This window comes from Sparus aurata, chromosome 8, assembly GCF_900880675.1.
Source record: "Sparus aurata chromosome 8, fSpaAur1.1, whole genome shotgun sequence".
Lineage (NCBI taxonomy): Eukaryota > Metazoa > Chordata > Actinopteri > Spariformes > Sparidae > Sparus > Sparus aurata.
The window spans coordinates 7,665,382-7,683,687 of NC_044194.1; the positions used below are offsets into that span (position 1 = coordinate 7,665,382).

The 18,306-nt window shown below is 40.0% G+C and overlaps 2 protein-coding genes and 1 pseudogene across 2 annotated transcripts; 1 reads left to right on the forward strand and 2 right to left on the reverse strand.

The window, feature by feature from the left end:
* Nucleotides 1-1,363: 1,363 nt before the first annotated feature.
* On the forward strand, nucleotides 1,364-5,310 carry tmem263 (transmembrane protein 263). Its single transcript, XM_030426103.1, has 3 exons — nucleotides 1,364-1,570; nucleotides 3,336-3,406; nucleotides 3,831-5,310. The coding sequence occupies exons 2-3, from the start codon at nucleotides 3,340-3,342 to the stop codon at nucleotides 4,148-4,150; spliced, it is 387 nt and encodes a 128-aa protein (XP_030281963.1). The 5' UTR covers nucleotides 1,364-1,570; nucleotides 3,336-3,339; the 3' UTR covers nucleotides 4,151-5,310.
* Nucleotides 5,311-5,643: 333 nt separating this feature from the next.
* LOC115586746 (zona pellucida sperm-binding protein 4-like) lies at nucleotides 5,644-8,547 on the reverse strand (annotated as a pseudogene).
* Nucleotides 8,548-13,232: 4,685 nt separating this feature from the next.
* LOC115586740 (zona pellucida sperm-binding protein 1-like) lies at nucleotides 13,233-18,213 on the reverse strand. Its single transcript, XM_030426065.1, has 9 exons — nucleotides 18,118-18,213; nucleotides 15,061-16,737; nucleotides 14,662-14,846; nucleotides 14,478-14,575; nucleotides 14,237-14,397; nucleotides 13,959-14,151; nucleotides 13,624-13,768; nucleotides 13,463-13,541; nucleotides 13,233-13,378 (listed from the first exon to the last, which is right to left on the reverse strand). The coding sequence occupies exons 2-9, from the start codon at nucleotides 16,610-16,612 to the stop codon at nucleotides 13,287-13,289; spliced, it is 2,505 nt and encodes an 834-aa protein (XP_030281925.1). The 5' UTR covers nucleotides 16,613-16,737; nucleotides 18,118-18,213; the 3' UTR covers nucleotides 13,233-13,286.
* Between the last annotated feature and the right edge of the window lie 93 nt (nucleotides 18,214-18,306).

Below are 18,306 nucleotides of genomic sequence, written 5' to 3' on the forward strand. Positions count from 1 at the left end.
CCTGTGTTCTGCTACACAATCATTCAAGCTTCTGTACTTTTGTGAAAGTTTTTGTGAAAAGCCTAGTTGATTGTTTCTTTGAGTCTGTTAAACTGGTCACCAACAAGGAATGCATTTCAGCAATTAATATTTACTTTGAATTATTTGCCTGAAGAGAGTCTGTCACTAATATATATATGTATTCATTTTATTTTGTATTCTCTTATTCTGCCATGGCCTGTTGTTACTTTTATCTTTTTGTTTGTTCTTTAAACATTGAACTGGTGCGACCAATTGTGTGAACATTATTCTGAATAATGCATTTAAAACAAAACAAAACAAAAAACATGGAAAGCCTACAAAGAAAATTGTAAGATATGTATGTCTGAGATCCACGCCTTTATCTATATCTGTTTGCACAAATTAACCTATAAGGGAGGTAATCTAGATAAACACATTTTTATGTAGATATATGTGAATGTTAGCAAAATCTCTTTTACAGGCAGGTGGTGAAGACAGGTAATGCAGCCGCTGCATTAATCATATCAGTTAATAAGGTGTTTAAACATTCATGCAAAACAAAGAAGAGCTTAAAAATGTATTGTTTTATGTATGTACATAAATTAAACTACCCAACAGTGTATATACAAACACAACTGAAACCATTTGGTTGACTGACAGAAAATGAATGGGCAACTACATAACAACTAAATAAATGAATAAATAGTTATTTTAGTATTTTGATTGCATGTACATTTTCCATCTAATTCTAGGTCCCATGCCATTGTGTCACATTTAATTCTTTATTGTGTTGAGTCATTGTGAATAAAGTAAACAACTGTCTGACTAAATTAAATGAAAGCAGACTTCAACACAAACTGTATGTGTTCATTCATAAATTTGAAACACTGGTGAAGACAAAACCACCTTGGCAGGTGACAAAGTATGACGCGGTTCTTGATTCTGGTGTGTTGTTTCCAACCGTGACGTGAGATCTCTTCATAAAAGAGACGATCTTTGAGGATTTGAACAGATGCTGACGTCACTTCCTCGTTGTCGGGAGGAGGTTGTTTTTTTGGGGCTGTTTTGATCAGTTTCCTCTCCCGCCAAAGTTACACCCTCTACTACACAAACCTCCAGCGTATCTTATATTTATCTTCTTGAGAATTACCACACCCTGAGATCGTTTCTGATTGTGCTACTCAAACAGTGAGGGAGGATAACTTTGTTCCTCATTATCACCAGTAATATCTGGATTTTCAAAATAAAATCCCCTTTGTTTGCGTGAACTAACATTTAATCCAGACAATATTTTAATTTCATCAAACTGTGTTTTTATAGACGCAGCCAGCAGCTGGAGCTCCACTGTGCGGACAGTGTGTGCCTCTGTGTGTTATGATGGGTGGAGACGGAGGTCCTCCCCCAAAATAAAATACAGTCAGACAGACAACACAAGTCAGCCAAACCACCACCACCAGCTACATCCCTGCAGAGCCCCAGGAGCCTGGACATTGACTGGATCAGTTGGTTTAAAGTCCCGCACATTACACTAACAGTACATCGGATCAGTTTACTGACGTTACAAACCAAGGTAAGAGCTTAAGCAGCTAGCAGGGGTTCAGTTTGTCTAATGAGAGTCAGCCATGAGAACTTATGAAGCTCCGCTAGCGTCAGTTATGATGAAAGTGAGCCATGTTATCTGATGTAGCAGCTTTAAAACAAAAAACGAAAAAAAAAAAACCCATGTTAGAATCGACGAGAGAGACACTTAGACCAAATAGTAACAAAAGAAAAGTCGATGAAAAACGGTTAAAGTGATGTTTAGTGTTTCGGGGGTGACGTGTCTGTTTGGATGTCAGCTAGAACGTTCTACAGAAGCGTTAGCGTCAGTTGATGGCGTTTAAATGCCGAACAATAACCACACGGGGCGAGATAATTCACTACAAAGTTCACTAATTTCTGCTTTTAAAAGTTGAGGCAGCAACATTTCTCACGAGTTAAACTGAACAGTTTGTGTACTTTTAACTCGAGCATCCGCTACGGTCGAGTTGAAAAACAAAATGTAGGTTAGCTTCAGTTGACGTAACAAACGCTCCAACGTAAAGTTAGCTAATACACCTAGCACAAGTTTAACTCCTTGTACGTTTAGGCCTGTAGCCAACTAACCAGGATACACAGGGGGGTAGTGCTGTTTACCTGTCAGGTGAGGTGATGTGACATATCCTTAGTTCATCTTTAACGCCATGAACTGAATAAATGGCTGAATAAACAGCTCCTTTGTCTGAGTAGATTTAAACAAAGGCATCACTGACGAGGCCTTTATGTTTTAAAAACCCAAATAGACAGAAGAGTTCAGTCATGTCGGTGAGATGATGTCCGCTCTGTTGTTACGGAGTTCAGTCGTTTAAACCTCTAGTTTATATTCCTACAGTCAAGAAGACAAGGACTCTTAAAAGTAGCTACTTCAATACTTGTCCAAAAGTCTGTCCTTGTTTACTATTTTAAAGGTGCATTATGTAGTTCTGGAGAAGGAATTTTAATGAGTGGAGAAAGATCTTCAAACTGCCACAGTTTAATACTGCTTTACTTTGTTTACATGTGGCGGACTCTGCCACCTTTCTATCCTGAAACAGTGTTATGTGGGACCTTATGTCCCTCTGAGAACAGCCTGTTTATTCAGTTATGGGAAAGATAAATATATCTGAGTTTGTAATCCAATCTCATTAATATTGTCAGTTTGAATTTCTTCTCCAAAACTACACAGTGGCCCTTTAACTTGTTGTACAGCTCTGAACAGGTCTGCCCTGTTTTTAGGATCAGCAGCACACCCAAAGCAAGCTCCTGTATTTTCTTTGCACCATGTGTGCAAACTTCAGCCCCATTCCTTACCGTTGACACTCAGGCTTTTTGTATAGACTATCTCTAATGAGAAGAACCAGCCTTTTTGTTGAATGTAAGGCTTTTAAAAACATATGAAGAAATTAGCCTTGTCACCTCAGAGGTGCACCAGGTAAAACAAGTTGAACATGGGAATATCTCCTGTGTGCAATGATATGCACATTTTAAAAAGTCAGGTACTGCTGCTGTGTTGCTGGAGTTTTGACCTTACCCGGCCTCTTTAACAAGAAAGGAATTAACACAGGAAAATATGTGACAACAAGCTCAGGCACAGATCTAGTCTAGCTTGATTTACATCATAACAGACATTACACAATGATGGCAGCAGGAAAAACAATGTAAGGTAGAGGCATTAGTGTTAAACAGAATCTCTTTCCATATACTTTTCTTTGCTGTGTATCTATGTTTATTATCTGTCACTGTCTCTTTTGGTAAAATGTGTCATTTATTTTTACCAGAGCGATGAGTCAGGCCGAGCAGGTGCCTGAGGACATGCCTGCATACCTCAATGATGAGCCAGTAGCTACAGGTAAATTCAGTTGAAGATGTCCTTTGACAATGAGCAGGGCAGGGTTTGTTGTTGTATTTCTGTAGTCAAAAAACTTGATGAGCTAGAACAAAGATGTAAGAATTTTTGAAAAATGTAAATCGCTGTTTCTCAAAGCCTAAGATGATGTCCTCAAATATTCAGTTAAAGAGAAGCAAAGAAATCAAAATAAAATTCACATTTAAGATGCTGGAGTCAAAGAACTAAATGACAACTAAATGATATATATATATATATATATATATATAATATGAGATAATATTTTTTGCCAGTGAATGAGGATAGCAATTTTTATGAATAATTTGAATACTTGCAGCTCTAGTTCGGAGCTTTTCTTCACTCCTTTTGACTGTTATTTGGCAGCGATATATTGAATCTTAAAATTACTCTTGTCGTTTAAAATCAGACAACAACAAGGACCACCCACAGACGCAGCCAGGCATGTTCAGCAGGTTGGCGGGGGGCTTGTACGGTGTCACCAAGGGAGCTGTGGGAGCAACGGTGGGCGGTGTGACTTGGGTGGGAGGAAAAAGTCTGGACCTAACCAAGAGCGCTGTCAGCACTGTAGCCGCTGTGCCTGGGATGGGAGTGGGTCTGGTCAAAGGAGGAGTGAGTGCTGTAGCCGGAGGGGTGAGCGCTGTAGCCGGAGGAGTGACTGCTGTCGGCTCTGCAGTTGTCAGCAAAGTTCCCCTAGGAGGATGCAAAAAGAAGGACAAGTCTGACTGACGTGTGGATGGCTCACGCTGTGTTTGCCTGTTATAGCATTTATGAGCAGGAAAAGACTAACAGAGGACTCAAAAGTTTAGTGAACACATTTTGGTGAGGGGGTATGTGTTTTGTTTGTCTTTGTCCTTTAAGTTTCTGTTTTGTGTGATTGGTGGTGAATATGAGTATGTGGCAAGGACCTACAAAGACTCTCCTGCGCTGTTGTTAAAGGTAAAACACACCATGATATTATCAGCCGTGCCTGAAATAGTTCTTTCCATGAAGATCCAAGTCCATATTTCATTTTTGATGATAAGCCACAGCACTGTTTTCACTGCAGACCGTACAAGAGGAGAAAGCTCAGAGGGTAAATGCACTTAAATTACACTTGCAAGACAATCATTGATGAACGGTGATCTAGCTGGAAGTATTTCACTGTCAACTGAAAAAATACATGGGTCCAGAAAATGTGTGCAGTGTGATTACATTACCTTCATGCATCTGATCAAAGATGTGATTTGAAAGTGCGGACCAGTATGAATTGACATTTTCCTCTGAGGTCACATCGCCCTCTGGTGGTTAGATCCTCAGCTCTTGGTCTTTTGATGCAGAATCAGACTTATTTGTGATAAATACTGTGTCATAAAAATCTAAGAGTATTTTGAACTATCTACATGACACTTTTTTTAGCGAAAATCTATATTTTCATAGTTACTGTGACATGTTGGTGAATGTCACTATGTTATCATCATGCTGCCACGTTATACCCAGAATCTTCATAATGGCATAAATCTCTTAACTAAAGCATGAGAGTTAAGTACTTGGCTCCGTCAACTTGTTTAGGTTTACCATGTTTAAAAAAATCCAATGGCTGGGATTCCTTGACATTAAAACCAGAATTTATTTTTCCCCTTTCAGTTGTAAATTTACTCTGAACTGTAAACTGCTATTCAAGCCTTGTATGATGCAAAACGAAGGTTTCAAAGTGTTAATCAGTGTTGCAGACTGTTTGGAAGTATCCTGAACAATGACAATGTATTGAAAAATGGCAATGTTGTATTAGGAACATGTATAAATAAAACCTTTGCTAAAGGTTTGGTATGCATTGTGTTCCATCAGTTTCAAAGTAAGTCTTGTGAAAACCATGTGTTTGAAATGTATCTTAAACTTTGTTGCCTGTGTGTTTTGTCTCCCTTTTTTTTTTAATCAAATTAATGACCGTCAAAATATGAGTGTATGGAGGTGCAGAGAGTAACAATAACTGTTAAAAAAGCATACACAAAGAACATTCATCACTGAATGAATAGTGAAAAAGCAACAAGATAAACTCCTTAACAAACTTGTAACATAAGTTTAAAGTGACTTCACTGTCTGCCGATACAAAACGGGATGTTTTAATGACTCTTTCAGTACTTGTCCGTTCACTAACTACAGAATTTTAATGCTCTGTCAGTAAATGCCAACTTCTGTTAATCTTTGCAAATCAAAAAAAATATCATGTTTAAGAGGTAAGGTAAAGATAATTGCTACTGTTTATGATATACAGTCAACATTTACACAAAAATGATGTATTCTTTTATATTCCTTTAATACAGATTTGATCTCGACACATTAGGGAGCCATTTCATTCTGCTGGCATCATGCGTTTGGCTCTTTGGACAGTATTTTTATGTTTAATTCATTTCACACCACTCATGAATTAACCAAGTTAATATTCCACATATTTGCTAAATGTTATCAGTCAAATTCTTGAGCCCAACAATGCTGTTTACTCCTCAGGTGTGCTCATGATCACAGGTCCAACAGAAACCACAGCCTTTGGCTCAGTCGGCCTCTGGACCTCTGCCTTGACAGCTCTCTCTACAGACAGATATACAAACATGGTCAGATTTAAGTGCATATTGCTCTTGAATTCTGCAGATGAAAAAAATATATAACTCTTACTTCCTTTCCTGTGGCATGACGGTTCACAGTTGCGGCCTGGTGCAGCACTGCAGACAGCTGTACTGCAGTGAATGTACACCTGAACAAGGAGCAAACAGTGTTGGCAGAGCAATGCAAACATATTTTGTTATCAGTTTCTCAACTGTCAATAAATTAATTACCTGTTCCCTCAGGGGCTCCTTTGAATTGTCCACAAAGGTAAACATTTTGAAAATGAAACGTCTGAAGTGACCTGGGAACTCCAGACCAGAGGATGCATCAACTGGGACCAGTTGAGACAAGTAGCGATCATCCCTGTTTGGACACCTGGATGAAAACCAAATTGAGTAGCAATAATTTCCCCATTCAATATTTCAAATAACCAGACCTGACAAAAGTGCAAACTCTGAAAACAATTAACATGTTGTAATTAATAGGACAGTTTAATTTAGTGTTTTAGTTACCCGTCTATCAGAATGTCCCACTGGGGCAGGCTGTGAGGGTTTGGGCTTGTGGTTGTCCAACAGTGACCAAGAGTCAGGACAAGGGCAGGATCTGTTTTATCGAGGAGGAGAACCTCCACGTATACAGGGTCCCTCAGTACTTTGACCACAGGGTAGTCTGTCTCCGTATAGAATGAAGTATAGGCTGCACTCACTGTGAGAGCAGAGATACCAGTTACTATGGACATTATGGAATTATTTACAGAAACAGAAATGCTGCCAGGCTAACATACACTCACCTTCATTACAACCCTTTGTATTGCATTGTCCATTAGCCAACCTCAGGTGCACACTGATGGGTCCCAGAGCAGCAACCGGCAAAGGAGGATCTTGCAATGGCAGTACCTCTACAACCAAAGTTTCAACAGATAAGCCGGTGTACCTACACTGGAAGAGCAATCTGAAAAAGACAACTGGCATTATACTTGGTGTGAGCTTTTATTTTGACAAAAAAACCATTTGTTTTTAGATGATCACTTACTCATAGCTGCTGTCCCTGGTAATGGCTCCAAAATCCCCAACTTGAACTTCAAATGCGGAAGACATCCTGTTCTCATAGATGATAACACCAGGCTCCTCCTACAAAAGGTGGGATAATAATTGTGTAATAATCCAAAATTGTATTTACTGTTTGGAAAATAGAAAATCAAAGTCTTACCATAACAACAGACCCACAACCAGTTACAGGAAACTGGTAGATGGCAAATTCCGAATTAGAGTCAACATGTGTACAGCCTTGACCTTGTCCCAACAGTGAGATTGACTCAAGGTCAATGTTGGGCAGGGTGGCATCTCTGGCCACTACTACAATGAACTGGGCATCTTTGGTGCACTGGACGGTCACTGGTGGCCCAAAAACAGAGATTTATAAGTTAAAGATTTGTAATCAACCAAATGTAGAAACATACAGATGCAGCGCACCTTTGCGCAAGAAGAGAATTCTTTCAGTATCATCCAGTTTTAACTATTTGCAAAGTTGTCTAGTAAGCGAATGCCAGTCTTCTCAAAAACTCACCTGCCTTTCCAAAGTAGCACTGTTGACCATTAAAGCAGCAGTTTATGGCTTCACATCCAGCAGCAGAGATATCGTTATGTCCACATGGGATTCTCATGTTTGACGCCACTTCACAACTCTGGACAGGAGGTTGCTTTGCACCACTTGGCTTGTAGATGGAAGATGACTGTGCTTGATTCTGCTGTCGCTTATGCTGAGGGACCTGCGGCTCCTGAGGAGATTGATCGTGGAATATTTGAGGAATCGTTGGTGGTTGAGGAGGGGAGACCTTTGATTGTTTCGAATATTGAGGAAAGGTTGGTGGTTGAGGAGGTGAGACCTTTGGTTGTTTCGAATATTGAGGAAAGGTTGGTGGTTGAGGAGGTGAGACCTTTGGTTGTTTCGAATTTTGAGGAAAGGTTGGTGGTTGAGGAGGTGAGACCTGCGGTCGGTAAGGATCTTGAGGAGACGTTGGTGGTTGAGGAGGTGAGACCTGCGGTCGGTAAGGATCTTGAGGAGACGTTGGTGGTTGAGGAGGTGAGACCTGCGGTCGGTAAGGATCTTGAGGATACGTTGGTGGTTGAGGAGGTGAGACCTGCGGTCGGTAAGGATCTTGAGGATACGTTGGTGGTTGAGGAGGTGAGACCTGCGGTCGGTAAGGATCTTGAGGATACGTTGGTGGTTGAGGAGGTGAGACCTGCGGTCGGTAAGGATCTTGAGGATACGTTGGTGGTTGAGGAGGTGAGACCTGCGGTCGGTAAGGATTTTGAGGAGACGTTGGTGGTTGAGGAGGTGAGACCTGCGGTTGGTAAGGATTTTGAGGAGATGTTGGTGGTTGTGGCTTCGGCCAGCCCTGAGCTTCTACCCCTGTCCCAATAAAGCACCCCAGCAGTGCTAGTGCCACTAGAGTTGCGGTATTCCAGTGCTTTGCCATGGTTCAACAGCAGTTTGATCTGGATGATCCCCCAAGTGTACCACTGTGCTGCCACATTTATATGTGACTAAAAACACACCTCAGAGGTAAAAAAAAACAAAAAAAAACAGATCAAAACTTCCTATCTTTTCAGTAACCACTAAAAAGCTTCAGAGGCGTATTATGTAATTATTGGTTAGAGACTTTAGCCTCTATTGGACAGTTGGGAGAGAGAGGGGTGTGTGTAACATTAAAAACAAATGTCCTCGGCTGAAATTTAACTGTTTATGTATAATGTAATGTTTTACAACAGTATTCAGGTGATTGATGATTCACTGAGCTGTTGTGTGGGTGGGATGAGGGGATGAAACACGTGCCCTGTCAGATCAGGACACTGAGCTGGAGGACTTTTTGACATAAAAGCCTTTATTGACAAGTCCAACATTTGGGTCACTAAAACCTTTAATAAAGGTCTTTGTGGCCTCAGGCTTTATTTGTCACAAATGTTGATCTTGCTAGTGCACAATAGCGAATATATTGATCTTTTCTCTGAAGCTATAACATATAAGGCACTTTAGCTTGAGCTAGATCTGTCTATATTCTTGCCTTGCTGCTGTGTCGCCTGCTCTGAACATATTGACTCATAATACAAACATTGTTTGAACAAAACCACTTTTCATAAGCAGTGAGCTATGAATCCACTGAATGAGTGGATCTGCAAGTGACATGATGGCACACATGAAAGACTCACAAGGTGTGTTAATGATGAATAATTTTTGTATCTTTTACTGTTTCTGTTGTCACATTCTTGCTACATAACAGTTCACCATGATAACGTTAGCAGATTGACTTCATTACACTTCTAGTATTTTCAAACACTACTTTGATCTCACACAGAGGAAGATTACAGCAGCTTCTCAGTTATAGTTGGTAACCGCTGATTTTATCATCTGAGATTTGTTGCTTGGAGATTTTATCTAGCTGTCGCTATCTAGCTAGCAAGCTTATTTAGGTAACGTTAGCTCCCTGAGTTAGATATTTAAATTGGTAGTCTGTCACTTTTTTAATGTTTTCAGCTGACTCATTTTAAAATGAGAATCCTGCTAAAAAATATGCACTGAATGGCTACTAATACAATATCATGCTGAAAGACGGAGGCTAAACCTGCATGTACCAGGCAAACAGTAATTTGACTTTGGTATGGAGAAAACTCTTGTCGTCGATCAGCTCTGTTACTCTCTTTGGTTTCTTAACTGTGACATTTCTTTGTACATTCAAACTATATTTGTTTTCATTTTCAATGTAACAAGAGGGGCCTTTAGTTTTGTTTATTTATTTTTGGCTTTATATGGCTTTATAGCTAGGACAGCCTCAGAGACGACAGAAAACTGGATGGTGGTGAGGTAGACATGCAGCAAAGGCAAAAGCAGCCACTGGAGTGAGGACTGAGCTTCTATAAAAGAGACGCCTGCTTTACCATCTGAGCTAATGGGCACCCAGGAGGGTGAGCTTTTTCTAGAGAATGAGGATAAGTGTTAAGCAATGCTATCATAGTTGTGTTGTAGGGGTTGCTTGAGTTTCACCAATTTTGATAAAGAGCAGGGCAGAGCTTCTGTAATAAGCCTAATCTCTGATAGCATCCAGAACCTGCCTCCACATAGCGAGGCAGTAAGCTTCACATGTTAGTTGTGAACGGGGAATTTTGTAATGTATTCTGTAATCCCACATTATAATGTGGATAGTGAATGATGTGCTCCTTGGCTTTGGAAGTTACACTCTGTCACCAATGTAGATTGGTCGGGGCAGATAAACCCACTCTTTAATACATCCCTACACTTGTGTGTTCTTTAGGTTTTACTAGTGCAGTGCCCGTAACAAAAGTGTATTCCTATAAAAAAGTGGGAGGTTAAGGAGCTTTTCTTTTTTTTGTTGTGAAATCCGATATTCCGGCGTATAATTGGCTGTTTTTGACTATTTTTGATTTTGCCATTATATTTCACCTTAAAAACTATTTACTTGGTGTCATTATTTTCAGCACAACCTCACATGTGTGACTGTACAGTTATTTTTTTTAATTTTGACAAACTGTATTAACACAACGGATCTAAAATCTAAAAAAAAAACCATAAAATCCGAGTAGAAAAAGTAAAACAAATAAACAAATAAACATATTTACAACAAACCATTTTTTTTTACTTATAATGCAAATATAAATTGTTGTTAACTAACTTTGTGCATACATTTAAAAAATTTACAAAGTTAAATGTAACTATTTACATTTAAATGCAGGAAATGCTCAGGTCTGCCTATGCTCCTTGAGAGCTGCACTGCCTGCTCCACATTCAGCATCTTCTCATTGTTCTGACTCATTAAACGAAAAACCGACTCCACTACACACTAAACACACTACACCAAACACTACATAACACACTAACTACACACTCCAAACACGCTAAATATAACAAATCTCTCAACTCTCAATATCGCTGTCCGACCGTCGTTGCCTGTCAATCATCCGCCTAGGTCCCTCCCACAACTTCCTGTTCCTCAACAACCAAACTTGCTGCTTGGACACTTTCGTGATAAAAGCCCGTTTTTACCGTTTCTTTCTGCACCAGACACAAAACAAACGTGATGGCAATGTCCCCGTGGGCCGTGTAGCTAGCCGCTAGCAGCTAGCAGCTAGCTACACACGAACATCCACAGATTCCGATTCCACTTTGTTGTCCGCGCGTCTCCAGATCTCCTCAGACCCAAACAGATTCGGTCCGGACTCGTTTAATCTCATTAATCCTTAATTAAGACTGTGGTGGCTCCGGTGGACAATGCTCAGTGGAATTTGTAAAGCATTTATGAAATAATTTATTCATGGTATCATTGAAGTCCAAGCAAATGCTTAGATGCATACCACTGAACCACGCAGCAGCCATGTTGAAAGTCTCAGGTCAGTGTGATCCTGATACGCAGAGATATTTGACCAACAGACACATACACACACAGACAGACAGAGATTCCTCGTATTTATAGATAGATGAAAGGCAAGGAAAAAGACAACACACTTTAATCCCTGTGTAATGATAAATAGCTATCTCAATAGCACACTGGTATAATGGCCTTTAATCAAAAAAACAAACAAAAAAAAAAACCTGAAACTAAAATTTAACTACACATTTATCAAACATTCTGGTGTGTAGTGTCCACAGCTGTCTGTGTATGCATCCATGTGGGATTATCATCCGATCCTTAAAATGTATGTAATTGCATAGTATAAAATAGTTGAAACTTAATTTGAAGCTTTGACAAAAAACAAGTCGTTCCCTTGGCTGAACAACAGAGACAGATTGTATGATGACCAAATCATGTCAAAATGAATCCTGGAACTTCTCCATAGAAAGCAAATGAAGGAGGAAATAATAATATCCTTCTTTCACAGCCTACACTGAATCTTAGTTTGGAAATTTAGCACATATGCTCAAGTACTGTGCTTTTACTTAAAGTCATTTTATTTTGTGTTTCCACAGTTTTCCTCCTCACAACAACTTTCTGGACAGAAATATTGAGCTGATTATTCCACTGAACATCTGATAGCTGTAGTCACCTAGTTTCTTAAATATTAATACTTATTACTTGCATAGTATATGATAAGCCAATAAATATGATGCATTCAATTACCCACCATGTTACATAACAATGTAGTGATAATTTGTTGTTATTACCACTTTTACTTTTGACAATTTCACCCATTTTCTATTGAAACTCTGCAGCTTCACTGCTAAAAACTAGTCATAGTTTAGTTTTAAATTATCATATTTATATATTGTGTGTGTTTATTGTGTTCCTGTTTTGGATCTCGGAGAAATGCAATCTAGTTTTTGCTGCATATCTTTTGTTGATACAGCTAAATGACAATAAAGCTTTGATTGATTCATTCATTGTTAGATAACAGTCCAATTTTGAATTTGTATACTGTATGTACACGTATTAACATGTATTTTTAAATAGCGGTAGCACTGTATAACCTGCTCCATATAAAGGGTCCCTCAACACTGTACAAAATAAATTGTATCCATCAAAAATACCATTAAATACTGTTCATACTCCCTGATGAGATGACAGGAACTTTGACTGAAAATAATTACATGTCAGAACAGTTAGGTCCATTGAAACACTTATGACTCATTGACAGAAAATATTTGACAAAAAAAAAATGTTGTGAATGAATTATTGTTTTATTGACATTTTCCATAGTATTTTGGGAACATGGTCTAATGCACACAATACACATTTATTTGAAAGTCACAGATTTCCCTAAAAGTTCAAGTTCAGTCAAAAGTTGATGCAATACTGTTTCTGCCCCTTTTTGTTTCTCCTGTTTGTTTTAAATAACTTCTAATTAACTCTTTTAAAGCAATCCAATCCATGTAATATCTTTGTTCACCTAAAAATGCTTTTCTTTTCTTTTTTTCTTTTCTTTTTTAGAACAACAAACAAACAGAAAAATCAGATGGAAGTTGATTTAACTATGTTTATCTTTTATGCTGTATTTAGTTGTTGCATTGTGTTGAATTTAAACATATAGAGAGATTCCTTATCTGTTTGCCTCCATTGTGTAGAAATGAGGGCTGACAAACATTAGAAACACTTCGAATATCATCTAGTTCAGTACAACTTCACCACTAAATACGGCCTCAAATTTACTGTTATATCTGCACTTCACTGGCTTGATGTGTACAGTGTCATTTTCATGTGCCACTAATAAATGAACCATGCTAATGTTCACAATCTTTATTTAATGTTCTCAGGAAAATTCTTGAGTTAAGTTGTTTACTCCTCAGGTGTGCTCATGATCACAGGTCCAACAGAAACCACAGCCTTTGGCTCAGTCGGCCTCTGGACCTCTGCCTTGACAGCTCTCTCTACAGACAGATATACAAACATGGTCAGATTTAAGTGCATATTGCTCTTGAATTCTGCAGATGAAAAAAATGTATAACTCTTACTTCCTTTCCTGTAGCATGATGGTTCACAGCTGCCACCTGGTAGAGGACTGCAGACAGCTGTACTGCAGTGAATGTACACCTGAACAAGGAGCAAACAGTGTTGGCAGAGCAATGCAAACATATTTTGTTATCGGTTTCTCAACTGTCAATAAATTAATTACCTGTTCCCTCAGGGGCTCCATTGAATTGTCCACAAAGGTAAACATTTTGAAAATGAAACGTCTGAAGTGACCTGGGAACTCCAGACCAGAGGATGCATCAACTGGGACCAGTTGAGACAAGTAGCGATCGTCCCTGTATGGACACCTGGATGGAAAGCAAATTGAGTTAATGCGACAACACTGAAATTAAAAATGGCCAGGAGGAAGTCAATGTTTTCACAGCAATCATTTCCTCATTCACTATTTCAAATAACCAGACCTGACAGAAGTGCAAACTCTGAAAACAATTAACATGTTGTGATAAAAAGGACAGTTTAATTTAGTGTTTTAGTTACCCGTCTATCAGAATGTCCCACTGGGGCAGGCTGTGAGGGTTTGGGCTTGTGGTTGTCCAACAGTGACCAAGAGTCAGGACAAGGGCAGGATCTGTTTTATCGAGGAGGAGAACCTCCACGTATACAGGGTCCCTCAGTACTTTGACCACAGGGTAGTCTGTCTCCGTATAGAATGAAGTATAGGCCGCATCCACTGTGAGAGCAGAGATACCAGTTACTATGGACATTATGGAATTATTTACAGAAACAGAAATGCTGCCAGGCTAACATACACTCACCTTCATTACAACCCTTTGTATTGCATTGTCCATTAGCCAACCTCAGGTGCACACTGATGGGTCCCAGAGCAGCAACCGGCAGAGGAGGATCTTGCAATGGCAGTACCTCTACAACCAAAGTTTCAACAGATATGCCGGTGTACCTACACTGGAAGAGCAATCTGAAAAAGACAACTGGCATTATACTTGGTTAGAGCTTTTATTTTGACACAAAAACTTTTTTTTTCAAATGATCACCTACTCATAGCTGCTGTCCCTGGTAATGGCTCCAAGATCCCCAAATCCAACTTCATATGAGGAAGACATCCTGTTCTCATAAATGATAACACCAGGCTCCTCCTACAAAAGGTAAAAACAAAAAGTCAGGTGTGATAATAATCTTTCAAAGTCTTTATTGTTTGGGAAATAGAAAATCAAAGTCTTACTGTAACAACCGATCCGCAGCCAGTTACAGGAAATTGGTAGATGGCGAATTCCGAATTAGAGTCAACATGTGTACAGCCTTGACCTTGTCCCAACAGTGAGATTGACTCGAGGTCAATGTTGGGCAGGGTGGCGTCTCTAGCCACTACTACAATGAACTGGGCATCTTTGGTGCACTGGATGGTCACTGGTGGCACAAAAACAGAGATTTATAGGTTAAAAGATTTGATATTATGACCAAAGGAAAATGTCAAAGGTCCAGAGCCAATTTTAATAACTATTTGAGGATTTTGCTTAGGTGTACCATGAGCAAAATGCTAATGTCAGATTGCTAAAATGCTCAAAATGACAATTAAGTTAGAATATAATTCTGATAATCACAGCTTTGTTAAAAAACCCACCTGCTTTTCCAAAGTAGCACCGTCTTCCGTCAAAGCAGCAGTTAATTGCTTCACATTCACCAGCAGAAATATCAAAAGCTCCACATGGGACTCTCTGGCTCTCTGTCACTTCACAAAACAGGGTAGAAGGCTGCTTTGAATATTCCTGATGTGGTTTCTGCGGTTGAGGGGCCTGTGGTTCTTGCAGAGAATCAGGAAATGCTCTTGGATATCCACCAAACTTTGGTGCTTGAGGATATTTAGGAAACTTAAGTGCTGGACGAGGTCGGACCTGTGGTGTTTTAGGGTATTTAGGCTGAGGCTGAGGCACCGGTTGAACCTGTGGTGTTTGAGGATATTTAGACTGGGGCTGAGGCTGAGGCTGAGGCACAGGTTGAACCTGTGGTGTTTGAGGATATTTAGGCTGGGGCTGAGGCTGAGGCTGAGGGGCAGGTTGAACCTGTGGTGTATAAGGGTATTTAGGCTGAGGCTGAGGCTGAGGCACAGGTTGCACCTGTGGTGTATAAGGGTATTTAGGCTGAGGCTGAGGCTGAGGCACAGGTTGCACCTGTGGCGTATAAGGGTGTTTAGGCTGAGGCTGAGGCTGAGGTACAGGTTGCACCTGTGGCGTATAAGGGTATTTAGGCTGAGGCTGAGGCTGAGGTACAGGTTGCACCTGTGGTGTATAAGGGTTTTTAGGCTGAGGCTGAGGCACAGGTTGCACCTGTGGTGTATAAGGGTATTTAGGCTGAGGCTGAGGCTGAGGTACAGGTTGCACCTGTGGTGTATAAGGGTTTTTAGGCTGAGGCTGAGGCACAGGTTGCACCTGTGGTGTATAAGGGTATTTAGGCTGACGCTGAGGCTGAGGCACAGGTTGCACCTGTGGCGTATAAGGGTATTTAGGCTGAGGCTGAGGCTGAGGCACAGGTTGTACCTGTGGCGTATAAGGGTATTTAGGCTGAGGCTGAGGCTGAGGCACAGGTTGCACCTGTGGCGTATAAGGGTATTTAGGCTGAGGCTGAGGCTGAGGTACAGGTTGCACCTGTGGCGTATTAGGGTATTTAGGCTGAGGCTGAGGCTGAGTTACAGGTTGCACCTGTGGCGTATTAGGGTATTTAGGCTGAGGCTGAGGTACAGGTTGCACCTGTGGTGTATAAGGGTACTTAGGCTGAGGCTGAGGTACAGGTTTCACCTGTGGCGTCAGAGGGTACGTAGGCAGCGGCCGAGGTTCAGGTCGGACCTGTGTCGTCTGAGGGTATGTAGGCTGAGGCTGAGGTACAGGTTTGACCTGTGTCGTCTGAGGGTATGTAGGCTGAGGCTGAGGTACAGGTTTGACCTGTGGCGTCTGAGGGTATGTAGGCTGAGGCCGAGGTTCAGGTCGGACCTGTGTCGTCTGAGGGTATGTAGGCTGAGGCCGAGGTTCACGTTGGACCTGTGGATCCTGAGGAGGTGGAGAACCCTTTGACATTTGTGTTGCAGGCTTCGTCCAGGGCTGAGCTTCAACCTCTATCCCAAATGAGCACACGAACAGGGCTATTGCCACCAAAGACGAGAAACTCCAGTGCTTTGCCATGGTTCAGCAGCAGTTTGACCTGGAATGTCCCCAACTGTACCACTGTGTTGCGATATTTATATGTGATTTGACCTGTGTTTTGAAAACCCCACCTCTTCGGCCAAATCACAGCCAATCACAGATTCCTGTATTTTCAATAAACACATGTATTAGGTAATGCTTTTTTCTTTTCATCATTTTGGTGGAGGCTTGCTTAGCTGTTCATAAGACTTATCGTTCGGGTGGGACAAAGGGTAAAACACATGCCCTGTCAGATCAGGTCAGTGATGGACAGTCTGACATTAAACAATTATTGACAAGTCCAACATTTGGGTCACTAACACCTTCATTAAAGATCTCGGTGGTCTCAGGCTGTATTTGTTCCAAAATGTTTATTTTGCTAGTGCACAGGATGCACTTGCAGGATTTCCATTTGGTTTAGCTAGCAGTTTGTCTGACACCTATAACTTCAAATGTCAAAGGTTTAGATGACACTGAATAGAAGAAGAAACACAAGAAATTAGCCATGCAGATCCCTTCCTCAGAATCTGAAGCTTCATTGTGCCATACTTTGCTAAACAGCAGTCCTCTTGCTGTAATAGACTACTGACTATAGCAAGTAGAAAGTTTTAAGGGTTGTGTTTCTGAAAATGATTATGTATCCTTCCTTCAGCTTGCTAGATGTTGTCCTCACAATTAATAATGGAACTTAATGAGAAAACTAAGGCAACCCAAGCCAACCAGTCAGAGTTCTTGCGGGCATGAAGTTGTATCCATAACATCCATAGCTCTGTCAAGTAGTCATGTTTTATAAACTTCTGTTTTAGAAACAGTTTGAGCAGTTTTAATCAGTTTGAATCTAGACTTAACCCTAGGATAATTCTATTCACATGCTGCAAACATTTGGATGTAATGAGAAAAAATTCAGTTGTATAATGCAGCTGCCAAATATAATAGGTTGATTTAAAATCAGGTCTGGAAGTGCAAATTAGGTCTAAACAAATCCACAACAAAATTAGCTTTTTTGTGTACGCTAAACCACATTTACATAAGTTATATATTATGTACAACTAGTCATATAATAAAACAACATCCATTTCCACTTAATCCTTCGATCATCCACTTCAATTTGACCATTTTCCTTAAGAGGTCTTTCTCAGAGGGGTTGCCTTGTGTAGACAAATAAGCTCAAACTATTCTCTACTAAAAAACTGTTATACTAAACATCTACCTTTGAGGTTACAAGTTGTTATTGCAGTACTGCATCAGGTTTCCTTCTCTAAAGATTAAGTTGCTTAAAAGCTTGCTTTACTTTTGTGATAATACTAATCAAAATAGCTTTGTTAAAATGTAATATAATGGTAGCACAATTATAGAATAGGTTAAGTCAGCAAGCCAACTCTGTAATGTCTGTTCCATATCAGTATCTATCTGAAGTTTGGCAACATCAGCTATCTTTAGCCAGAATAAGTTAATGGTCATATTAAACTGTGTAAGGTATATTGAGTGATTTAGTGGCTTTTCACCTTTTCATTTGTTAGAGGAAAATCCTTTTTTCAAAATCTGTGTAATCTAGACTTAACCCTAGGATAATTCTTGCTTTGTTAAAAAATAGATGTAAAATTATTCATTGGAGAATATATTTCTAAAATGTAATGCTTAATAAATGACTAAATCATCATGATCAAAGAGATTTTTTTTTATTTAGACACTAA

What these genes read in the sequence shown, in the direction of transcription:
- tmem263 (XM_030426103.1), top strand. Translation starts at nt 3,340, where the DNA reads ATGAGTCAGGCCGAGCAGGTGCCTGAGGACATGCCTGCATACCTCAAT. An exon ending in TGATGAGCCAGTAGCTACAG is followed by an intron (nt 3,407 to 3,830) that starts GTAAATTCAGTT and finishes GTTTAAAATCAG; the next exon opens with ACAACAACAAGGACCACCCA.
- LOC115586740 (XM_030426065.1), bottom strand. Translation starts at nt 16,612, where the DNA reads ATGGCAAAGCACTGGAGTTTCTCGTCTTTGGTGGCAATAGCCCTGTTC. An exon ending in GTGCTACTTTGGAAAAGCAG is followed by an intron (nt 14,847 to 15,060) that starts GTGGGTTTTTTA and finishes TTGTGCCACCAG; the next exon opens with TGACCATCCAGTGCACCAAA. An exon ending in ATCATGCTACAGGAAAGGAA is followed by an intron (nt 13,379 to 13,462) that starts GTAAGAGTTATA and finishes ATCTGTCTGTAG; the next exon opens with AGAGAGCTGTCAAGGCAGAG.